Below are 26,443 nucleotides of genomic sequence, written 5' to 3' on the forward strand. Positions count from 1 at the left end.
CTGCTTGCAGGAGCCTCCAGACACAGCAGGGAGCCTAATTAGAGCTGAAGAATTCACTGGCGGCTGGGGAATGCTGTTCCAGCTCCTGAGCTTCACACTTTGTCGCTCCAAGGACAGCAGCGAGCCTCCACAACCTTGCCACAGAGCCTAACCCGCCCAAGTTCACCACGAGGCCTCGGCTACCTCGTGGCTCTGGCCCATAGGCTCTGCAGCCTCAGTGGCCATTGAAATTGGCGCGAAAACTTCTGGCGGCCATTTTGAAGCAACAAACTAACTGAGTAACGGCTATGGCCTCCTCTCCCCCTCCGGAGCCTCAATTGCCTCCTCTGCCCTTGGTCTCTGCCCCTGATATTGAGCCCCCTGCCCCTAGGGGTCGCAAGCGCAGGCCTGCTCCTGCTGAAAACACCGAGCCTCCTCCCATGGATCCAAGGCGTGTTCAGGGGGAAGTGCAGGAACCAGCCCTTAGGGATTAAGACAGGGCCCCTCAGGCTCCAGCTAAGAAGGCCAGATCCAAGACTAAGCACGCTGAACCTTGCATATTCCAGGCCCAGAGACCTGTTCATTCCAGTCCTTCCCCTGAATTTTCTCCTGATTCAGAGGATGACCTCTCTCCTGCTGCATCCATCTTGCAGCCCGAGGATGCTAGAGGCACAGTTACATTGGCCAATAGTGGGGATGATTCGGATTGTGACAGGAGCGTCACTCCTGATGAAGATCCCCTCTACCAGGAAAATATTTCTCACTCTTCACGCCAATGCCGTTCTTATTCACCAGGCATGGCGGACATGATTTCTGAGGCCATTGAGTGTGGTATTGCAGCAGGCCTTAAACACAGGTCTTCTAACCATTCTGCTTCTCGCAGGTATCTCCATCTCTTCTTCTAGTTCCAGGAGCAGGGATGGTGATCTCTCGGCTTCCTCGTCACACGAACTACCTGGCACTTCCAACCAACAGTTGGTCTTCGGGGAAGAAGAGCACTCGGCAAGAGACTCAGACCTCTCAGAGGATGAGGGTCTTCCACCCGACCCCCCTCCTTTTGCCGGTTTGTTTAAACCTGCTGTCTTTCATTTTCTCCTGTTTAAGGCAAGGAAAATTGCAGGCATCCCAGCCCCAAAAGCATCCCAGAGTGCGGAAGCAGACAAGAATGACACCACCGATCCGCTCTTCATCCAGCCTACGGTGGAAAAAGAGGTGATCCCTTCACCACGGTTCTTCATGAACGTTGTCCAGAATCAGTGGGCATCTCCAGGTACTGCAACCCTTCCCAATGCCTCGGACAAGCATCTGTACAACGTTGCTTCTGACTTTGCCAAGGCCTTAGAGGTACCTTCTGTTGATTTGCCAGTAATTGCCCTCTTCTCTCCCAACGCGCCTTCAGCAGCTCTGGAGAAAGCCCTACATCCAGAGGGGAAGAGGGTAGAGCAAACTCTGGTCAAGGGTCACCAGGCCTCAGCTTGGGCTGTTAGGGCGAGCACCTCAGCTTCCTTCTTTAGTCGATCCGCTCTTCTCTGGCTGAGACAGCTTCAGGCTCGCCTTCCAACCAGGGATTCAGGGCTCGCAGGGACATCAATAAGATTAAGGCCACCTTAGAATACACTGCAGATGCCTCCCTGGACACAGCACGCTTTGCCCCCAAAGCCATTGCCTCCTCCAGCTCTACCCACTGGCTTATCTGGCTGAGGCAGTGGCAAGCGGAAGTGCGGGCCAAGTGGAGGCTTGCATCCTCTCCCTACTCTGCATCCCTTCTCTTTGGTCCTCTTTCTGGTGGAGTCCAAAGATAAGAGGAAGGTTCTGCAACCAGCCACTAAAAAGCAGGAAGATCAGAACCAATCCTTTTACCGTAGGGAGTCCTTTCATAGCCAGGAGGGTAGTACTTCCAACTCCCATCCCCAGCGACAGGCCCCTCCTAGACAGGCCCCATCCTTCTCCTATAGATTAGGCAGGAACAATCAGAGATTCCAGCCCAGAAATCCCTTCAAGGACAATTCCAACTGTTCCTTTAAGAGGCAGAAGTGACTGCCTGGAGGATCTCCCAATAGGGGGGCGTCTAACGACCTTCGCGGATCTTTGGGACGACATCACCAACGACACATGTTTCAGGTTCACAATCAAATTCGGCCTTCTCCTGGACTTGCGCTCCAGCCCTCCGAACCACTTTGTCCCGTGTCCTATCTCCAGGGACCCACAAAAAAGGCTCCTGGTAGAACAGGCCATTCACCACCTTCTCCAGATTTGGGCCATTCAGCCTGTGCCTCCAGGCCAGGAGAGACAGGGGCTTTACTCTCGTCTTTTTATCGTGCCAAAGTCTTCGGGGGACTGGAAGGCAATTCTCAATCTAAAATTTTTAAATCAATTCGTCAGATACAGGAGATTCAAGATGCACTCTCTCCTATCAATTCTAGAGAGACATGATCTCCTCACATCAGTGGACCTGATGGAGGCTTACCTCCATGTGCCCGTCCACAAACGGCAGAAGAGGTTTCTCCGCTTTGTCCGTGCGGGCTTCCATTTCCAATATCGGGCCCTTCCCTTCGGGCTGTCCTCAGCTCCAAGGGTTTTCATGAAACTTCTGTCTGGCGTAGCTGCGCATCTGCGGGCCAGGCCCATCTGGATCTTCTGCTACCTGGATGACATCCTCTTGTTGTCCAGGTCATGCACCCAGGCCCTCAGAGATCTCCAGGACACCCTTCAGGTATTAGAGGAAGTGGGGTTCTCCATCAATCGGGAGAAGAGTCACTTTGTCCCCACTCCTCGCCTGGTGCACATGGGAGCCCTCAGATTCATCCCAGGAGAAAGTCTTCCTGTCCCAGGACCACCAGAGCAGTCTCAGGGAGTTAGCCAGAGAGGTACGAAGGAGGCTGTGGGTCCCTCCTCTCCAGCTGTCTCAACTACTGGGGAAGATGGTCTCCTGCTTCTCCATCGTCCCTTGGGCACGGCTTCACAGCCGCTGCCTCCAGTGGTTTCTTCTGCCATTCCAGAAGACCAACAGCAGCTGTTCCTCAGTGAAGGTTATAGGTTTATTTCATTTATATGGTCCTCCTGATCCTGGAAGTCCTGTCATCCCTGGAATGGTGGATCTCCCCGGCCATAGCTCAGGGCTCCCTTTTCGGGGACCCTCCACGTCTTGTGGTAACAACAGACACGAGCCTCACGGGCTGGGGAGCTCACTTGGAGGAACAAGTAGCGCAGGGTCTTTGGTCCAATTCAGACCTATCACACAGTATGAATTGGCTAGAGTTGAGGGCCATCCATCTAGCTCTCCTTCACTTCCAGCCTTTTCTCCAAAACTCACAAGTATTGATCCGGATGGACAACACCAGGGCCAAGGCGCATGTCAACCGCCGGGGGGAACGAGAGCTGTCTCTCTCATGGAATCTGCCTTTCAACTAGGCACCTGGGCGGAAGCCAACCTTCTCTCCCTACGCGCCGAACACATCTCGGGGTCAGACAACACTGCAGCAGACTGGCTGAGCCGCACAACAATCGACCCAGCAGAGTGGAGCTTGAATTGCTGCATATTTCATCAGCTGTTGGCCAGGTATGGGACTCCAGCCTTGGACCTCTTCGCAACATCTGCTAACAACCAGCTGCCCAGGTACCTGTCTCGATACATGACACCAGGCGTGGAAGGGACGGACACTCTCAGGTGCAGGTGGCCTCGCGGTCTCTTGTACGCCTTCCCTCCCTTCCCCCTGATACAGAGGGTGATTCGGAAAATGCTGGAGGAAGAGGCCGAGTTCATCCTGGTCGCCCCCAATTGGCCGCACCGACCATGGTACGCGGATCTTTCAGTGGAACCTTAATGGCCCCTGCCAATGATTCCGTCCCTCCTTCATCAGGGGTCCATTCACCACCCAGATCTGCGCTGGCTACGTCTAACCGCTTGGAGGCTGAGCAGGCGGTCCTGAGGACAGATAACCTTTCCAAGACTGTGATCCATACCATTCAAGCCTCACGCCGCCCAGTTACCAATAGGATATATGAATCTATATGGCAGACTTTTGTAATGTGGTGCCTGGGGCGAGGGGAGGACCCATTGAAAGCTGCAGTACCCCAGCTTATTGAATTCTTGCAGCAGGGTCTTGATAAGGGTTAGGGTTAGGGTTCTCCAAATATCTTGCAGCGGCAGGTGGCAGTTATCTCTCTCCACCGAGATGAGCCCCTCTCCTTGCATCCTCACGTCCGCAGGTTCCTTAAAGGGGCATCCAATATCTGTCCTCCTGTCATGCATCGATTCCCCTCCTGGGATCTGACCAAGGTCCTCGACTTCCTTACAGAACTGCCCTTTGAGCCCCTCAGGGCGGCAATTCTGCACCACCTCACTCTCAAGACTGCCTTTCTGGTGGCCATAACATCAGCACGGAGGGTGTCAGAGTTGGCGGCCCTCTCTCTCCGGGCTGACCTGTGTGTCTTCCACCCAGACCATGTGGTTTTCCGCATTGATCCCATCTTTGTTCCGAAGGTGAATTCAGCATTCCATTGTTCTCTGGATCTCACCCTTCCAAATTTCTGCCGGCTCCATCTCACAGTCTGGAGCACAAATGGCACAACTAGACGTCAGGTGTGCCCTTAAAACTTACATCGCCAAGACGGCTGCCTTCAGACGCAGCGAAGCCCTTTTGGTCTCCTTTCATCTGACCAACAAGGGCCTAAAAGCTTCTCCTTCCATGATTGTACGTTGGATCAGATCAGCCATTCGCAAACTTACATTGTGCATCATCTCCCTCCTCCTCCCAACATTATGACTCATTCTACGCGCAGCGCAGCCACGTCAGCGGCATAGGCGCGACAGGCCTCGGTGGAGGAGATCTGTAAGGCAGTGACCTGAGCTACCCTTAATTCCTTTATCAGACATTACAAGGTAGATAGGTATGCATCGGCTGATGCAGCTTTCAGGCGGCGAGTGCTCCAGCAGGTCCTTCTGTCCTCCAGCTCCTAGGCCAGTCTCATGCCCTCCTGAGGACACGCCAGCTCTGGTACGTCCCATGCCTGACCTCTGTCTCCACCAACTTAGGAGAATGGGGCGTTGGTTCTTACCTGATACGCCCCTTCTCTGGGCAGGTGGAGACAGTGGTCATCCCCACCCTAGTATTCTGGCCTACCTCGCACGGGTGTACACTGAGCATTTTTGGTTGAGTCTGGAGAGAAAGCGATTGGTCACACACAGCAGACTACTAATCTCAATCAGGAAAAGCGGGAGCATGCTCCGCAGAGCCGATGAAATCACTTCGGTAGACTCAGTTCTATTGGTTACTGACTGAGTTGACCGCTGTCTCCACCTGCCCAGAGAAGGGGCGTATCAGGTAAGAACCAACGCCCCATTTTCATGTCATTTTAATCCTTAAGCATGGTCTATACCCATACAATAAGCCAAAAGCAAACAGTAGCTGAGTAGTAAAACCAACGTTCTCTCTAATTCCTGTCTTGCTGTGTAGAGGGAGGAAAAATATTTGCGCAGCTTTTCCAAAACGGAGTACAAATTATAAATATACAAATAAATTGCAAATACCTGTAGTAGCAGCAAGTTAAAATAGTCACATTATGGATTATAGAAACAAAGTAAGAGTATGTCACATACATACTTAAAAGTTGGGCCTTGAAATTGTTCATCCCTGCTGGCAACTGCCCCCTGCAGTTTTCATGGCAACATTTTGAGAAGTGGCTGAGAGAGAGGGATCCACCTAAAGCAGGACTAGCATACAGTGTAGCCTAACACTGTAAATACTACACCCAACTGGCTCTACACATACATTTTATGGATTATAAAATGTCACTGCTAACTAGAATCAACAATGCTCGGAAGCTTCAGCGGTGTTCATCCCCATTTCAAAGCCAAAGAGCCATCTCCGTGGTCATGTGGCCAGCATGACTAAACACTGAAGGTTCATGGAACGCTGTTACCTTCCCACCAAACATGTTTCCTATTTTTGTACTTGCATTTTTACATGCTTTCGAACTGCTAGGTTGGCAGAAGCTGGGACAAGTAACGGGAGCTCACTCCGTTGTGTGGCACTAGGAATTCGAACCACTGAACTGCTGACCTTTCTGATCAACAAGCTCAGCATCTTAGACACTGCACCACCATGTCCCTCTTTTTACTTGTTAGCCACCTACAGTTGTCAATGCGCTATACACATTTAATAAGTAAAACATTTTGAAAACATTTCAACAAAAATTAAGCATTACACAAAAATTCTTGATAGTGTCTCCATTTTGTTTTTTCTTCACATTCTTTCCTTTTCAGGATATACCATAAATGTATTAATTTAAAAATTACATCTTTAATAAAATTAACAACAATCATAGATCTTGCACTATCCTAAACTCAACAGATATTAGATCTTTTTTGGAGGGAGGATGGGGCAGTCTTGTGCAGATGTTCTGGAATCACATCAAGTGTATTTCCAGCTGGGCATAATCTAGAGGAGGATGGCTGCCTGTAGTCGCCTCCTTCTCTGTGCCACAGCAGCACTGAGGATTGGTCTGTTTAAGGTAGCTTTGCTTTCTTAAGTTGCTATATGTTTTAACCATCAACAGGCCATATAATAAAAAGTATACCTAACCAAAAGGGGTTTCTTTGCAGTGTTCCCAGCACCACACCTTCCCTTCCCCCTGGCAAACTTCCCACATTGCAGGCTAAAACAAAAGCTCATAAAACATGTCTGAACAGTCACACAAGGTAGTCCCAAAGTGTTTTCCACTTGATGTGGGCTCAGTGAATTGATTTTGACTTTATGCCATTAGACTCCATTTAAATGTATCTCTATCACTGACTTAGTTCTTGCTACTTCATAATTCCTTCCACAGCAATGCAAACACGACTAGTTTTAATTTTACAGAGATTAAAAATTGATTTAAATCTATACAAAATGCCATTCATTCAACTCAGATTTGTCTACATTGAGATGAGTAGACCTGAGACTTGCAGGATCTACAATTTTTTTTCACTACCATCCAGGGCCTGATACAAAAAAATGCATTTAAGTATTAAAGTATTTTGAATGTAAGAAAAGGACTAACTATCTTAGTTCCATTCCATAGCGTTGAAAGATGATTTTGTTACAAGCTGATATACCAGTACATTTGCATGCCAAGTACTGTTTAAACAAATCATACCCCTTACAGAATCCCTCAGTAAACAGGAGTTAATACCATCTACATACTACAAGATAAACATTTCATTTAGCAAATTAGAATTCATAACTTGCAATTTACATGGGATTCTTTATAAGTTTAAAATAAGAAAATGATATAGCAAGTGCAGATGTTTAGCCAGTTGATTTTTTTCCCCTAGTCTTGGCAGTAAGGTCATTAAGCCTTCAGAATGTGATTGATTCATTAGACTTAAATTACCCATTCAAGACAATTTCACAAATGAAAAAAACTTTCAGGTTGAATTGATCTTTCTACTTTCAAAAAACATGTGGTGTCTAGGCAATTGAAAATGAAGATAATTCACTTTAAAAAAGGGAGGAAAAGTCTATTTTGAAACATCTGTGACTTTTCCAGGTAACATTTGCAGCTGTGAGAAACATTAAGAAATTGAAATTACATGGAATTGTGGAAGACATCAATATCAAGAAAAAAAATCTGCTACAAGCTCCACCTAGTAAGGTTCCAGAACTCATAAATCACTGCAAATTTAGCTGTTACTGCAATAGTAGTCCACACAGTTGTACGTTATTGCTTATATAACCACAATGTGCATGTGTCAAAAGGAAACCTTTTCTTCAATTATTGCACACCTCATTGTCTATATATGTAGAATAAAATCTAGGTAAATGTCAAATGCTTTAAACATTAGATGCTCTTTGAACTAATAAACCAATTAAACTCTTCATTCACAGCTGCACAAGATACACTTGGAGAAAAATGAGTGAAGTATTTAAAGAAAACCTTCCCAACTGTTAAGCATTCGGGCAGCCCTAATTTTTGAGGGTTCTGTGGCAACCAATGCCATAGACAATGATGTACAAGTGGAAGCAAATATGGATTCAACTAAATGTCCCAAAGCCAAGCTGAAATACAAGTGGGTATTTCAGTGAGATATTGATTTGAAGCCTACCTAATTATGCAATATTTACATGACTGACTGATAAAGATTTTGCCATGACCTTCACAGTCCCCAACTTGAACATAATTAAAAAATTCAAACATGCAGTTTGTACAAAGAGATCTAAAATATTTCAGAACAAGACAGTTATATAAGGATGAAATTCCGGAAACAAGAATAGTTACTTTTAGCTGGGTACACGAAATATTTTCCTGCTGCTATTTTTGCCATTTTTTAATAACTAAATAACAAATGAAAGTTTCTGTGTCTGACCTGTACCTGTTCGTGGTTTTGTTACGGTTTTGTTATTTTGAGCCTGTAATTATGCATTAGTTAAGTATGCATAAATTTTCAGGAAAATGTGTTCAACCTTGTACCATGTAGGTGTACATCTCGTTTATATGGGGCTTCATGTTTGATGCAACTGTACTTATCTAAGTTAACCTGCTTTTCAAACATTATTACCTTGGAGAATACTCATGCTGCTACAAACCAGCACCAGGTAAGGAAACAAGTATGCAAAATTTCTTGAACCAAATGCAAAGTTTCCTGAACCAGATGGGAACATGGGTTAGAAAAGAATATTGCGCTCAATTTGAATTGAATTGAATTGAATTGAATTGAATAGAATATTTGGCCAAATTTGATTAGACAAACCCTAACACCTGAACTAAAGAGACACTATCTAATACTTCAATTTTACTTTAAAGTCAAGACTTAAATATGGAACAATAAATTTATGGTTGAAACTGACAAAGGTAAGTTCAAGCCTGAGATAGCAGGTTGTGTCCTGAGGTAAATGCAAGTAAATCAAAACTAGAAACGTGCATTTATCATACTGATCTCAATTTAAGTGCAAGCCAACAAAACCAAATGCTTTCTATATAGTTGCCTTCACCAATCTGATTTCATCTACATATACTATACTAATATAGTGATATTGCTTGCTGAAAGTGTCTGGGAAGATCACAAATGGCAACTGAGGATGTTATTCCCGTCATAAATGTACAACAGCTGCCAAGATCTCAAATGATGATCACATGATTGTGGAGAGACTCTGACAATTGTAAGGGCAAAGACTGATCATAAGTCACTTTTTTCAGTGTGTTGTAGCTTCAAACAGTTGCTAAAGAAAAGCTTGATAAGTGAGGAATACCTGTAATTTGTCTTAGCAACATTATATTTGGATATGCTGGCTCTTTATGCAAAACCTAAAACTGAAAACATCTGGGGAACTGTGAGAATTATATTTTTAGATGCTCTCAAAAATGGTCATAGTTCATCACTTTGCCAAACTGAAAAATAATACAGAAGAACCAAAGTAACTTCCCAGACCAAGGGACCCTTTGCTCTAGGCTAGGGACAATAGTTTTCTATGCATGCCACTTTGTTCTAATTTCCTATCCAGTTGCCTAAATAAGGGGATACAAAATGGAAGGCTATAGCTATAATAAAGCACAGGTTTTTCATGCAAAGCCTCCATAGTTCAATCTTTTGACTTGCTGTTGATACACATATATTAGTGATTGAATATAAATCTACAGTACTTCCAATGTTCTTGGAATTCTCCTGCCTCCTTCTCTTAAAACATCCTTCCAGGAAAATCTGGATTTGCTCATAAGCATTTAGTTCACAGCACAGCCTACTAATTTCTAAGCTTAATTCATGCCATCTTTGCAGATAATTTATTGCAGATAATTACCATCTCATTGCAATTATATACTGGTTGAATAGCATACCACAAAAAATATCAAAGCTGAGCAAAGCATTTCAAATATCAGATGACACGCTGGAGCAATAGGTATCAATACCCCTTGTCATCCACTGAAAAAGCTTTCCATAGTTTTCAGAGCCCATAATCACAGGCCTCAAGACTACTATTGAAATATAATTCAAGGAAGCCCTTGAAGATTTGAGGATCAGTTATTGTGGCCTGAACAGCTGGATCAAGCTTCATCAGATCAACCCAGCATTTTAACCCTGGAGTATGGTCCAAACATCTGGAAAAGAACAGAAAAAGATTTGAGGTAACAGTGAAACTTTGAGGCAACTATTTTTGAATATGTTGCCATTAAGATAGTGTTCATTGACATTCCTAGGTCAATAATATCGAAAGAATCCAGGTTCAATATCCAAGTAAAACTGGGAAAGAACTTTGATGCCCTACTATCATTAACTGGTGTGGAGAATGTACAGGTAGCCCACGACTTGTGATCACAATTAAACCCAAAATTTCTGCTGCTAAGAGAGACATTTGTTAAGTGAGTTTTGCCCCATTTTCCAACCTTTCTTGCCACCATTGCTAAGTGAATCATTGCAGCTGTTAAGTTAGTAGCACGGTTGTTAAATGATTCTGGATCCCCCATTAACTTTGCTTGTTAGAAGGTCACAAAAGGGGTCACATGACCATAAGAGATTGCAACCATCATAAATATGAATCAATCGCCCAAGCATCTGAATTCTGATCATGTCATCTTGAGGACGCCGCAACAGAAAAATAGTCATGTCACTTTTTTCAGAGCTGTAATTTTGAACGGTCACTAAAGGCACTGTTGTAAATCTAGTACTACCTGTATTGAATTAGATGGTTTAAAACACTTTTTTACATTCCTAATTGTACATCGAAAGATATATGGTTCTCCACTTGGGTTGTGCTCAGCCTCCTTAAAGGAAAGTGCTTCAGATATAGCCAGATAGCTGTAGCTTAGCTCAAGTGCATAATTTCATTATTTCAATTTCAGTTCAAGTTATAGGGGTTTTCCAGCATATATGATTGGCTTCCCAAACATTCAAAGCACTACCTTAAAAAGTATGGCTGGCAATTATCATATACTATGAAGTAAATACAGTGTTAAAATAATCTAGCCAAAGCTTTCTACTTCCACCTTTGAATTAAAGGAACTGAGGACATTCTGCTAACTCAGAAGAGCAGAATGACAACAGATTTTAATTACAATTATACCCAATTCAAAATATGGACATGGGCATCTGTCATGAGAAGAAAAGTAATGATCGAAATTGAACAGAACTGAATTGCTACTAAATTCTGATTCAGAAAAATGTATTTCATATTCCTGCCTTAGGCAGCAAAGTTAGATTAATGGATACATTCAAAACAGAAAAAAGACGATTCTCCTATTTCAGGGCTGTCAAAATCCCAGCCCTTGGGCCGGATGCATCACATGCTGGCCACACCCATGCCCAGTTTAGCAAAGGGGAGGAAAGTCCTGATATGTCACATGACGCTGCCATGACGTTGTGAGTTTGACACTCCTATTCTCTGTTGCCTCCTAATGACCACTTCCATGTAAATTAGACATAAAACACATGGAGCTAATATAGCTCTCCTGGCAGTAATCTGCAAAAGTAACCATGCGCAAGATTTAATAGCAAAAACTGTAAAAGGTTCAATGCACTTACTCAATTAACTGAAAGGCCTCCATCCGTTCAAACCATGGCCAGATTAGATAATCAATCATGGATACTGAATTTCCACCAAAAAACTTAGTTTTGTGGTTTGCGAGCATCTAAGATATAGGAAGATGTGACATTTCTAAATAAAATGCAAGGCATGACACCATAATTAAGAAACTAAATACGGAAAGTTGAGAAAAATTATGAAGATGGTTCACTGCAATTCTTATTCTGATGATCTGTGAATTAATGTATTTATTTACATTATTTCTATGCTACCCAATTGTGTTAACACTGGTTGATGTAGGAAACAAGAATTTTAAGAAATGAACAATAGACACAGAAGTGTTACTGCCAACACATTTCTTTCCCCAAAACTCAGAATCTATTATTAGATTTCAGCTATTTGGAATTAAAACTTAAACACATTGTAGAATATTGTAAAATCAGAATTTAAATAAAAAAAATATGAAAGAAAAAGATCTTAGAGAAGTGCTTAAAATAGAAGCATCTATAAAAGTGAGAGAGAATGAAACAGAAGATGGGCAGTAAAATGGATCAATGCAAAAACAACCACCTGAAAGAATCTTACAAATTAGGACCACAAAGACATTTTCACTGTAAACTGCTTCTACCATGAATCTTCACGGTTCAACCATAAAACTCAAGCTCTGATCAATTAAAGCAGTGGTCCCCAACCCCCGGTCCGCGGACCGGTGCCGGGCCGTGGAGTACCTGGCACCGGGCCGCGCAGCGGCCGTGGGCCATGATCGCTCTTTTAAATCCGCTCCTCTTAAATGCATTTCTCTCCCCCCCCCTTTGGTCCCACCCTCGGCTCTCTCTCCCTCCCTCCCTCGCCGTCTCCTCCCTTCTCTCTCCCCCCCTCCCGCACTGATCCATCGCCAGGGAAAGAGAGAGTGAGAGAGTGAGAGAGGAGAGAGAGAGGGAGAAAGGGAGGGAGTCAAGAAAACTGTTCCGGCCACCGCTGAAATGACTCAGTAACTTTTGCGCTTGGATCTGCTTTTTCAAACCTCCCCCAATCATCATCGCCACCCTCTTCCTCCTCCTCCACCACCACCGTTTGTTCCGCTAAAGCTCCGAGATGTATTCTTCACCCCTCTGCCTCGCCCAGATAATTAAAAAGCTTTCTCACCCCCCCAAAAGAAACATTCTCCTTCGCACCCCCCCTTTCTTCCCTTCCTTCCTTCCTTCCTTCCTTCCCGCCCTGCCGCGCTTGGTCTGGCTCTTTTCTTTTTTTGCTCTCTCCTCGGCTTTTCCTGCTTTCTCCCTGCAATTTTGTCACCCAGATGCATGCTGTGGTTCGCGAGTGCGGCTGGGTTTTATGTGTCTGCTTCTCTCCCTTTCTCTCCACACACACCCCACCTCCATTTAATTTTTTTTTTTAAAAGAAAGAAAACCGTAGTTCTGCCAATTGCAAAAAAAAAAAAGTGTGTGTGCGTGCATATCTGCCGGCGGGTGTGTGTGTGTGTGTATGCGCGCGCGGAGAGAGACTGGTTGGAAAGGAAGGACAGGACTGGCGGTGTGTGTTTCTGCAGCCCCTCTGGTGGAGGCTGCACTAGCCGTCAGATCTGGTGTTTTTTTTTTCCCCTCTCCTTTTTCCGGCAGGTCGTTTTAATCCTTGCTAATTACTTTCTGTTCTTCGCTTGCCAGCTTCCTTCCCACCCTCCTTCCTCCTCCTCCCCCCCCCGGCCGGGTGCGCCTCCCCGCTTTTACTCCCAAACAGTTATATATTTATATATATATTTATTTTCTCTCTCTCCACGGCATTCGCGCGCGCGCGCTCTGTTCTTTGCCCGCCGAATGTGGTGGGGAGGGGGAGGGCAGGCAGAAAGGTTGGTCCGGGTTGAGGGTTCAGGATGGTCTTTGAGGAACATAAGTCTGTCCAGGTGGGGGGGGCATATTAAAGCACTTTATATTTATGTAATTGTATTTTATTTTGTAAGGCATGTTTAAATACAATAAAATAAAAGTTGTTTAATCAAAACAATATGATATATAAACAATCAATGTGTCATCGCGAACAACGCCCCCCCACCCCTGCGCGCGCTCAGCGGGCCACGGTAAAATCATCAAAGGCTGACTGGTCCGCGGCGATAAAAAGGTTGGGGACCACTGCATTATTGCACCAGTAATACTTAATTCTAATTTGTACTATTTTATTAACAGGAAGGGATAGGGACAAAAATGAAGGCATCAATTAAATTCATTAACCCACAGCACTCCAAGTATCCTGTCATCTAGGGCCACGATGGCATGCGTGCCAGAAGTGGCACACAGAGCCATCTCTCTGGGCACGCGACCCATCACCTGTTGCTCTTCCGGGTTCCGGTGCACTGGCCAACTGGTCTTTACATGCATGGGAACACCGGAAACCAGAAGAGCAGCCGCCTGGTGCACATGTGCGCACAGGGAAGATGATATTCCAGTTTCTGGCACGCGCATGTGCATTGGCAGCTAGTCTTGCCCACATATGGCCAGTTCACATGCATGCGCTGGAAACCAGAAGAGCAGCTGCCTGGTGCACGCATATGCACAGGGCAGCTCCTCTTCCAGTTTCCAGCACGCATGCACTCCCATTTTGGCACTCTGCCAAAAAGGTTCGCCAACACTGATCTAGGGTATAGACAATTACCTGCCTAGGGCAGAGGTCCTCAACCCCCGGATAGCAGGTTGGTACTGGTCTGCAGTTTATTGGGAACTATGCTGCACAAGTGGCGGGTGAGTGTATGAAGTGCCTTTTGTGGAAGTGGCAGGCTCATGAGCAAAACCATCTCCTCTCCCCCGCTGCCGGCGGTCCACATGCTGGGAAGGTTGAGCACTGCTGGTCTAGAGTATACCTGAGGTGCTCTCTTATCACTGTGTAAACATGCAACTTCTACCAGATTTGTTTTGTAAGGGGAAGGACTGGATAGAAATGAGGGATATAATCTTGTGTGTTCAGTTTGGACCGAAAACCAAGGTCTGATCTTCACACCACCTTATCTTAATGAAATACATGCACATCATCTCTCCTCCCCCTCTATGGAAGAAGTGTTGTAAAAATATGTACACCTGCTGAGTTTGTGCTGGTTTGGTTTTTCTTAAAATAAAAATATTTTTAATAAGTTAGATAAATCTTTAAAAGATGCAAGAAGCTTAAGGCAGTGTTTTTCAACCACTGTGCCACGGCACACTAGTGTGCCGTGACATAGTGTAAGGTGTGCCGTGGGAAAAACACCTTATATATAGTCAATATAGGCACAGAGTTAAATTTTTTTAACATTTTCTAATGGTGGTGTGCCTCGTGATTTTTTTCATGAAAAAAGTGTGCCTTTGCACAAAAAAGGTTGAAAAACACTGGCTTAAGGGACACACAGTTGTTAAGACTTGTGCCGTGTAACTTCCCTGTAAAAAGAGTATCCTGCAATAGCCTCATACAAAACCACATCTACTCAAGTTCTGTATGAAAATAGCTCCCCCTAGCGGACAGATTCAAGCAACTTCATATAAATTGATTGAAGTTGTTTAAACTAGAAGACCTGACAGTTCAGTGTACCTCTATAAAAGATATCGTTAAGACCACATAATAAAAAGCAACATTGTTTGTAAAATGGCAAGGAATGATGGGAACAGAATAGGAAAGTTCACCTAGAACATACAGTATCTCAATCAGCATTCAAGGAATGCAGGGAATTTTCTACTTCATTTTTTCCCCAAGCCTCATGTCCTCCAGAACTATTCTGACAAATAAGGTCATCAACCATTTACCTTTTCAAGCTTTAGAATCTTCTCCTGGAACTCCTTCTTTAATGCTGATGCATCTTCACCATTCCTGAAAGCCCGAATATAGTCAAAGCACATTGGATGTAGCTAAATAAATCAGAAATGATACATTACCAAGCTGCACAAAAGTATAGGATTTTCATTCAAGAAACAAAAGATTACTATGGGAATTCAGTGATATCATCATCAACAAGGAAGACAATAAATTGTCTGTATAAATAAAAATAGGATCATGCGTGTTAGAACAACTGGGACCAGAATTTCCATTGCAAAGCAAAATGTCATATTGCTTAGTGTCAGCAATCCCTGGTGTTAAACAAGGATTGTGGATTGTTAGGCAAATACCTCCTCATCACTGCCGTCTTCCAACGATCAATTTCAGCAGGAAAACTGGCAGGAAGTTGCTAGTACAAAGTGACTTGAAAGCCGGCTGGCAGGCAGGTAAGTGGGTGCTGCCAGATAGGAGAAGGAACAGGCCAGGAAAGCATGGTTCAAGTGCATTAGGAATTGAAGTGGTTGCTGCTTGGTGGGAGATGATGCTTGAGAGTGCACAAGTGGAGAGTAGGCACAAGCGCAGTGGGCTTGGGATGGCTGCTGCTGGATTAGAGAATGCACAAGCATTCCTAATTGGCAGATAGGAATGGAGTGGAAGAGGGTGCGCAAGGGTGTACGAATAGAGAGGGAAGCACCACATGAGCACAGCGGGAGGAGAGATTGTGTAAGGGTGGAAAGACTTCACAAGGCTACATAAATAGTGAAGGAAACACAATTCAGAGGTAGGTTCCTAACAGTTCGGACTGATTCAGCCGAACTGGTAGTGACCACTGGCTGCTCGGACACTCACCCTGCCTTGCCTTCGCCATGTGCATCCACTGCGGCCTCCTGCCTACACACAGGTAAGATCTACACACAGATCCTGGCTTGCTCACTCGGCTGTTTCCAAACTAAGCACCAGTTGGTTGGTTAAAGTGTGGGTTGGATTCTAATGTTCCATCACTGAAGGCTTTTAAAAAGGAGAACTTTTTGGTGGCCAGCTGGCAAAGAAAGCTCTCAGCTGTGACTGGCGCCGCTGCTGCTCCTGCTGGCTGGGCAGACAAAGAGACTGGATGGTGGCTGCAGTCTCAATCTGGCACGAGCTGTGGGCCTGGACTGAGGAGGCAGGGAGCGGCTTGCCTGGGCTGCTGCTGCAACATCCGCAGAAGGAGTCCCCCTTCTCACCTCTGATGGGCCTTCTTCACAGTTGCAGCAGCAGCACCCCGCTCCTGCTGGTGTGCTGACCTAGGCCGCCAGGCCAGTCAGGTCCCATCTGTGAGATGAGTGCACAGGAAAAAAGGCTTCCCGCTGGAAGAGGGCGACCTCGGCTTGCGAACAAAGCAAAACCCATCACTGATACGATCCAAATTTGGCAGGGTCTGGGGTGGCTGTTGCCCTCTTTTGGAGGGCAGGTGCCCAATGGTGAGTGAGTGGCCAGGGAGGATGTGTGAATGGCTGGAGAGGCTTGCATGAGCTCAAGGGTGAGGGAGAATACACAGGTAGAGGACACTTTCCCAAGCAACTTGGGACTTTCCTTCTGGCTTCCCTATTCGACTTTGCTTCTTGGATACCAACAGGGGAGATGTGAATTTAGGATGCTACAACTGTCGTAAGTGAGAGCCAGTTGCCAAGCTCCCAAATCGTGATCAAGTGACCCCAGGTTTCTGGGACAGACAGAACTTCTAGGACTAATTGTAACTAACCATTATTCAACACCACTGTAATTTTGAATAGTCACTGAACAAGTGGCCATTAACCAAGGACTACCTGTATTTACTTAACAGCTCCTATAGATAATCCCAAGATCATAGCTTTGAGATCCTTTTGAATAAGGCAGCATTAATCAGATCCAGTGTAGTTTGGAGTTATCAGACATTGAGAACTTAGGGAAAAAAAGTAAAAATAATAATGTTCCTTTAATTATAACCTTATACGAGATATAGATGATAGTCCCAATTCATCTCTAAACTACCTACTTATTCCTTTGTTGACATTGAAACTCACCATATTGCCTACACTTCAAAGAGTAACAGTTATCTTTCCAAATGTTTTTTCAAACCAATAGAATTTTCACTCAGTGACCCCAAAACCTTTGATGTGTTCTTCATACTTATAGTAAATAATCTAAGGCAGTGTTTCTCAATCTCAGTAACTTTAAAATGTGTGGACTTCAGCTTCCAAAATGCTAACTGGGGGATTCTGGCTGGACTGGGGGAAGAGTTCATAGAAGAGTCAGCCTAGAATCAAGTGAACAAAGTTCAACCTCTCTTGAATTCCATTGCCCTTATCTAACTCAAAGCTTGTGCTACCCTTAGTTCAGTATATCCCTGTTCATAGGCATGAGTAGCAATACATCAATTAACTCAGAGACCTGATCTTTTGTGCCTGACACAGCTTCCACCCAGACATGGAATGATTTAATATTTGGATATTAAATGTGAAACAAATCCCTAACCTAACAAAATCTTTGCCGTTCAGTACATCACTCAAATTGATGCTGCTCCAAGTCTGGTTCAAAGAGTATAGTTAGATAATAAAATGCCACTTTCCCCTAGGAGACACAAATCTTACATCATTATTACAGACCCTTTTAACTATTTTCTCAACTTCACCTCATATATTTCTAATAATGTATCTAATCAGAAGAGATTAGAAGAGCCGTGGTGGCGCAGTGGGTAGAGTGCAGTACTGCAGGCCACTTCAGCTGACTGCTAGATCAGCAGTTCAGCGGTTCAAATCTCACCGGCTCAGGGTTGACTCAGCCTTCCATCCTTCCGAGGTGGGTAAAATGAGGACCCGGATTGTTGTTGGGGGCAATATGCTGACTCTGTAAACCGCTTAGAGAGGGCTGAAAGCCCTATGAAGCGGTATATAAAAATCTGCTATTGCTATTAAAAAAAAAAAAGAAATCAAATTACCATATTTAAGCTTTAATTCTGCAAGATATCATAGAAAGTATATTATAGCAGAAGCAGCTGGTTTTTAAAGCATTGAACCACTCATAATTTAAACCCTAGACCTCCACCTAGCATGAAGTTATGAGCCCAGTTATCTTAAGATGGCTCATTACCTTTCCTTCCATCAATGAATCTAATCTTTTGTAGAATTCATTTTGCCTATTCATACACATATTAAGACTCAAAGAAGAAGAAGAAAGCCATACTTTCAAACAGATTTATCGATGCAATATCAAATATCAACTATTAGTTTTATTTTAATATTCCACACTAAAATGAATTTCTTGCTATGTTCAGTAATACCTTGGAGAAGTATTCTAGAAGCATTTTCTGATAAGCTTTTTCATAAGGATCTGCAGGGTACAACTTCTTTTCTGGGTAAACTTCATCCAAATATTCACAAGTGATTGGAGATTCACTGATCAGCTGACCCTTGCTTGTTTCTAGCACAGGTACCATTCCAAGTGGGTTCTTCTCAAAAAAGCAGTCTGGTTTGTTTCTCAAATTGATATTTACAATTTCATGGCTAAATAGAATGAGATGAAACCAAGAATCTATTACTAAGACACGCTATTAAAATGATGTTATTCAAAGTTGTTGTGGGGAAAATAAGAGGAGGAAGGTATATTGGATATGTTCATCACCTTAACCTATTTGTAAAAATAATAAAAGACAGGATACAAAAATAAAAAATACAACTAGTAATTTCGTGCTATATGCTGATTGAAAAATAGAACATGGTAATATTAACTCTTGGAAACTGGAAAAAAAAAACTTTTAGATTCTGATTTTATGGATACATCCACGTGTCTCTATATAAGTCTGTCTCTATGCCATCCAACCATGAAATCAGAACAGTTAATGTCTGTGGCTTGCATTTTCAAACTGACACTATGTCCATAATAGTTTTGGATTTCATGGCACATCCTAGCGGAAAGTAATTTGATCTTTATGCACTTGAATTACTTCGTAATAGCCTTTCCCTAGTGTGATCACCTTACATTAAGTTCATGGTAAAGCAAGTTTTATCCTCTAGTAGCACCTAGATAATCTCAGAAGTTCAACAGTAGCAATCTTCATTAGCATTAGGATACGAAATCACCTGGGAATAAAAAAAAAGCATGCTGAAAGAGCAAAGATTGATTATTTTCACACTGTTGCCAAGAAATCTAAATGGAGAGACCCATCTATGAAGCCACTAGAAATTAAACTCATATTTAGAATCCAGACTTTAACTTAACCTGTTTGGCATGGAGGACAGCCTATTTTTTTAAAAAAAGCATGTCCTATAGTTGTTTGTACAAAACAACAGCTTACCACTATAAATAAAATGGACCACAGGCATAGGCTCACTATGTAAAAAGAGATAGGGGACAATATTTAAAAAAATAACTAATTGCTGCATTCCTTCAAATTGTTTTGGAATCCAAAAAGAATGTAGCTCAGACAAGTCTATACCTGAAATATTTCATCATCTAAAACCAATAATCTACTCATGCAATCAGTCCTGAGAAGATTACCTCCAATCATCACTAGACAAGAAATCCTGAAATGATTAAACATATTATATAATCAGAACAATAGAAACACTTGCCAGGATTTTAAAAGCAAACAACTACCTCTCCCTTTAAACTATCCATCACTTTCTCTATTGTATTTTCAAACTAGTGTTCAAATGAAATCTTTCTGGAGCAGAATCCTCTATTAAATAAATAAGGAATAAATCTGAAATTGAAAATATTCTATAGCAAGGGTGTGAAACTCACAGCCCAGATGCGTCACGTGCTGGCCTGCCCCCACTCGGTTTAGCAAAGGGGAAAAAAGTCCTGATACATCACATGAAAATGCCGTGACGATATGAGTTTGACACCCCTGTTCTATAGCATTAAGAGAAGGAAAATAAGTGTCTTTAAATACAATTTCTATAAACCCAAATACCTACCAACCCTCTGCTAATTTTCAACCAAACAGGTGTTGGTGTTTTTACATTAAGCCCTAATGAATATGGAAGGCAAAGTATCTGCTCATACTTGATTCCTTTGGCTTTTAGGACGAGTACTGTTCTCTGTGCAAAAGGGCAGTGACGCATACTGTACAGACGGATGGTTCCTTCAGGCACTGGTCCTGGAGCAGGAGTTCCTGAAAGACAATCACCAGTCAGAATTAACAAAAACTATATTCTATCCTGCAAACAATAATACACCCAAAAATAGGGCATGAAGACGTATAATACAGGTAGCCCTCAACTTATAACCGTTCATTTAATGACTTTTGAGGTTACAATGACACTGAAAAAAAAAAGATTTACGACAATTTTTCATACTTATGACCATTGCAGCATCTCCATGGTCACATGATCAAAATTCAGAAGCTAGGCTCATATTTATGATGGTTGCACTATCCCAGGGTCACGTGATCACCTTTTGTAACCTTCTGACAAAGTCAATGGGGAAGCCAGACATTTAACAACTGTGCTACTAGCTTAACTGCAGCTATTCACTTAACAACTGTGGCAAGAAAGGTCGTAAAACAGAGCAAAATTCACTTAACAAATGTTTCACTTAGCAACAGAAATTTTAGGCTCAATTGTAGTTATAAAAGAAAAAAAGAAAAAAAGAAAAAAGGTAGGGAATAAAACATTCAAAGCAAATATTGTCTATCTAGTAATTATTGTTACTCATTCCAATAGTTTAATTTTACACAGTCTGCCTTCATGCAATATATGCTAAGCTTGTGTACTCTGTTTATGTTTCAGTGTGTTGTACAAATTCACCCAGTGTGTTTAGTCTATAGTTCAGTCTTTTGCAGAAATCCAAATAAAGTTAATTCAATAACCCAAGATTAAAACTACCCAAACTTCATGTGTTTTATGAATACAAATATTTACATTTGAGTCATAATAGAAAGGAATGAAGACTACAAAACATTCTTTTGTTAAAGTAAATTGTTATTGGCCAAATTATAAGCAATTTTATGCACTCAAGTTTAATGTCTGTTAACATGCATACAGTAAATATACTAGGGCAAGGCTGCATATCAGGAACATACATTCCACCAAAAGGCATACACGCCCTCAACATATATTTGGTTGTACAATTTTAGATATGTAGCCTTTTAAAATCCTGATTATAGTGAAATCCAGTCATCGCCTTTGGCCATGCAAGACCAGCGATTAGGAGTGCTATCCTTAATGACATATTCCCCCCAAAATTCCATGGCATGTCGTCCCCCAACTCTTGAAAAACGGGGTGCATGAAGACCAGCCCACAGCCCTAAAAAGGAGGGTTGCCTTAAGCCAGTTGGATTAGATGAAAGTGTTCCTCCTTGGATCAGAGCACTTTCTCACCTTTCCCCAAGCTTCTAGCGAATTCCCCAGACATCTTGCTTCGGGTCACCAGAAAACGGAACCAGCTGTGCACGTCGGAATTTTTCCTTAAGACGCCGCCTTTTCTCTCCACCGGCCCCTCGACGCAGTCTGGCTCCTCCCTCTTCATTAATGGGCAGCTCTCCCTCCGTTGGATGCTAAAGAGCTTCGAGTTGAGTGATTGACAAGAAGTAAACAACTTGGAGGGCTGAGCGAATTGATCTACTACGGCGGTAAACTTCCGCAGAGCAACCTCTGGGACGCAGTTACTAGTTAACTCTAAGGCCACATGCCTATAAGCGCAAAGTACGAATTCCATCTGCTATGTAAATGTAGGTTTGAAAATCCGATACAAGAAATAAAAAGTATAGAAACAGGGTGGCAAATGGAGTCTACTCCAAGTCCTCTACCTGTGTTTATATTCTCTTTGTCTGTGTTCAGACGTCAGCGTGTCATTTTCATAGGAGAGAATTCAGAACGTTCCACATCAGACTAAACGATATAAGTCATGTCATGTAAACCACTGTAACATAGGACTTATACTAAGCCCTGTGATTCAACTTAATGTGTAAATCAGGCAACTTGCTTGAGGATGCGCAAAGGTAGCTATGCAGCTAACACAGAAAAGTAAAATGCAACTGTCCTCAGCAGCTGTATTGTGTATTATAGTGTATTTTTATTATTTATGCTGTTGGATAATTTTTGTTGTTGGAATTGGGTATTTTTGAACTCTGGCAAAGTGCCAAAATCTCTGGATGGGTGGTATATTAATATTTGTATAAATAAATAAATCAGTGTAACTTTTGTCTCTTGCAAGTCATTTCAATTTAAAATAATGCTTACTGGCTGTGCAGACTTAAAATCATGACCAGAAAAGGAAAATAGAATATAGAATAACAGAATTGGAAGGGACCTTGAAGGTCTTCTAGTCCAACCCCCTGCTTAGGCACCCCCTACAAATCCCCCTTCTTAAGATATCTTTTATATTATAAAATGCTGGTTATAATTGTTCTGCCTCATAAAGTAATGTAAACAGCATATATTAAGACTATATAGCAAATCTATAAAAATGTAGCAATAAGATAATTATCTGAGGGAAAGTTTATAAAAGAAGTAAACAAACCTGTTGGGTTTGTTGGGTTCCAGAGATATGCCACCTAAATCAGATTCCTCACTCCCTTGAACAATGGAGAACTCCTAATGTACTAAAAAAGTTCTTTAAAAGTCAGGAAGATATTCAGAGACGAATGTGCCTTGAATGATAGTCCTTGTTGAACTGTATAGCACAGCCAAACATCAGCAGTTCACAACAGGAAATGCTTTATGACATTTTGTATTATGTCAGAAAACATTTTATGATCATTTTTATGTGATAGCTTTTTAAAAAACATTTGCCAAATTTCAATTCCATGGGAGTCATGGGTATCAGATTTTGAACATATTCTGTAATTTAGTCCATTTGAAGTACCTTGATTGAAAATGTATTGGCCTACAATGCACTGTTATACCCAAGTAATGTTACAGACACAAGAGTTTTATTAGTAGATAGACAAATGCTTTTTTCAGAAACACCACTCTTTGACTACATTGAAACTTATTGTAGAAAGTTCTGTTTCAGCAGTAGAAAATAACTCAACCTGATGCCCAATATCTATTTATCTAGATAAATAGCTAGATAGGTATTCCAAAGCTTCTGTTTGTCTCTCAGCAATTTTGAAATGCTTTCCTCTTATTTCTGGTTTGCCATGGAATTCAAACTTGATTCTAAATTGTAGATCAGTGAATTTACACAGTATGTATGTATGTATGTATGTATGTATGTATGTATGTATGTACACACACACACACAGTGGGGCAAAAAAGTAGTCAGCCACCAATTGTGCAAGTTCTCTCACTTAAAAAGATGAGAGAGGCCTGTAATTGACATCATAGGTAGACCTCAACTATGAGAGACAAAATGAGAAAACAAATCCAGACAATCACATTGTCTGATGTGGAAAGAATCTTTTTGCAAATTATGGTGGAAAATAAGTATTTGGTCACCTACAAACAAGCAAGATTTCTGGCTCTCACAGACCTGTAACTTCTTCTTTAAGAGGCTCCTCTGTCCTCCACTCATTACCTGTATTAATGGCACCTGTTTGAACTTGTTAGCAGTATAAAAGACACCTGTCCACAACCTCAAACAGTCACACCCCAAACTCCACTATGGTGAAGACCAAAGAGCTGTCGAAGGACACCAAAAACAAAATTGTAGACCTGCACCAGGCTGGGAAGACTGAATCTGCAATAGGCAAGCAGCTTGGTGTGAAGAAATCAACTGTGGGAGCAATAATTAGAAAATGGAAGACATACAAGACCACTGATAATCTCCCTCGATCTGGAGTTCCACGCAAGATCTCACCCCGTGGGGTCAAAATGATCACAAGAACGGTGAGCAAAAATCCCAGAACCACACAGGGGGACCTAGTAAATGACCTGCAGAGAGCTGGGACCCAACATAACAAAGGCTACCTTCAGTAAGACACTACGCCGCCAGGGACTTAGATCCTGCAGTGCCAGACATGTCCCTCTGCTTAAGCCAGTACATATCCAGGCCCATCTGAAGTTTGCTAGAGAGCATTTGGATGATCCAGAAGAGGATTGGGAGAATGTCATATGGTCAGATGAAACCAAAGTAGAACTGTTTGATAGAAACACAACTCGTCGTGTTTGGAGGAGAGAGAATGCTGAGTTGCATCCAAAGAACACCATACCTACTGTGAAGCATGGGGGTGGCAACATCATGCTTTGGGGTTGTTTCTCTGCAAAGGGTCCAGGACGGCTGATCCGTGTACAGGAAAGAATGAATGAGGCCATGTATAGGGAGATTTTGAGTGCAAACCTCCTTCCATCAGCAAGGGCATTGAAGATGAAACGTGGCTGGGTCTTTCAGCAGGACAATGATCCCAAACACACCGCCCGGGCAATGAAGAAGTGGCTTCGTAAGAAGCATTTCAAGGTCCTGGAGTGGCCTAGCCGGTCTCCAGATCTCAACCCCATAGAAAACCTTTGGAGGGAGTTGAAAGTCCATGTTGCCCAGCGATAGCCCCAAAACATCACTGCTCTAGAGGAGATCTGCATGGAGGAATGGGCCAACATACCAGCAACAGTGTGTGCCAACCTTGTGAAGACTTACAGAAAACGTTTGACCTCTGTCATTGCCAACAAAGGATATATAACAAAGTATTGAGATAAATTTTTGATATTGACCAAATACTTATTTTCCACCATAATTTGCAAAAGAATTCTTTCCACATCATAGGTGATGTCAATTACAGGCCTCTCTCATCTTTTAAGTGGGACAACTTGCACAATTGGTGGCTGACTAAATACTTTTTTGCCCCACTATATATATATGTGTGTGTGTGTGTGTGTGTCTGTGTGTGTGTGTGTGTATGTATGTATGTATATATTCTTAGATTTTCATGGGTGTGGGTATGCTGGTCTTGTTGTATTCGGGTCTTTTCCCGTGTAAGATTGAGATTGTCTTGGCAACGTTTCGGCGAGGTCTCACTCACCATCTTTAGGCTGGTGTTTTCGGCTTCGTGTTTATGTGAGTAAAGCATGGTCGGAGCTGCCGTCTTTCTATAAATCTTGGGGGGGGGAGTTCTGGCTTTGTTTCAGTAAGTGGATTGATTGGCTCTCTTTTCCAGCACCTTAAAGCTATATGAAATTAATTTTGAAGGAACCAAGTTAATCTCCAAAACTGAACACTATCAAAATAGAGAAACACCCCCAAAACATGAATAAACGTGACGATACCTCCCGCTTACCAGACATCTGGAAACCAGCCCTACTCAACAAACGAGCCCCACCCACCACTAAGGCCATTACAACACAAAACAACAACGGACACACAGCCAGCACGAAATCAGCACCAATCTACCAATCATGATACAACCACACAGCCAATCAATCCACTTACTAAACAAAGCCAGCAATCCACACAGCCCCACCAAGATTTATAGAAAGACGGCAGCTCCGACCACACTTTACTCACACAAACACGAAATCAAAAACACCAGCCTGAATATGGTGAGTTTAAATATATCAGGGGTTGTGACTATATATATATATATATATATATATATGTATGTATGTATGTATGTATGTATGTATGTATGTATGTATATGTTTAAAGTCACAACCCCTGGTATGCCCAAATATCGGAGGAAGTTCACTGCTTCCATTCTGTCCATCGGCTCATCACAAGAGACCATCCAGACAGAAACCAGACAGAAACCCAATATTTTTACTGTTGCCTTTGTTACATTTGTGTTGTATTTGTGCTGATAAATAAATAAAGGGAGACTGGTATAGATCTATTTCAAGCTATTTAGCTCTCATCAGCTAGCCATACCCTTACTGCACAGATTCTAATTCCAGTAAGGGTATGGCTAGCTGATGAGAGCTAAATAGCTTGAAATAGATCTATACTAGTCTCCCTTTATTTATTTATCAGCACAAATACAACACACACACACACACACATATATATGTGTGTGTGTGTGTATACACACACATATATATATACACACACACATATGTATGTATGTACGTACATATATATAACTGGCATTGTCTAAAGGAATATTTGCACATAATCTAGGCTAGATTCTCCTAAATCAAGATAGATCTCACAGAAAGATGTGAAGAATGAGAAAGCTAACACATCCTGTGAAACTTCCAGATCCAGATATACAGGGAATTACTGGCCAATTAAACAGACATTGTGGTAGCACTGATAGATAGAAGAGTGATGCTAAAAGATGTAGCAGTGCAAAGTGACAGCAATAT

General features: G+C 42.6%; 1 protein-coding gene across 1 annotated transcript; it reads right to left on the reverse strand.

Moving 5' to 3' along the window:
- Positions 1-8,335: 8,335 nt before the first annotated feature.
- Positions 8,336-21,854, reverse strand: LOC116514175 (glutathione S-transferase omega-1-like). The gene is made up of 6 exons (XM_032225647.1): positions 21,587-21,854; positions 20,271-20,379; positions 18,544-18,766; positions 15,236-15,337; positions 11,474-11,580; positions 8,336-10,053 (listed from the first exon to the last, which is right to left on the reverse strand). The coding sequence occupies exons 1-6, from the start codon at positions 21,732-21,734 to the stop codon at positions 9,900-9,902; spliced, it is 843 nt and encodes a 280-aa protein (XP_032081538.1). The 5' UTR covers positions 21,735-21,854; the 3' UTR covers positions 8,336-9,899.
- Positions 21,855-26,443: the final 4,589 nt, after the last annotated feature.

This window comes from Thamnophis elegans, chromosome 10 (genome assembly GCF_009769535.1).
Source record: "Thamnophis elegans isolate rThaEle1 chromosome 10, rThaEle1.pri, whole genome shotgun sequence".
In the NCBI taxonomy this organism is placed as follows: domain Eukaryota; kingdom Metazoa; phylum Chordata; class Lepidosauria; order Squamata; family Colubridae; genus Thamnophis; species Thamnophis elegans.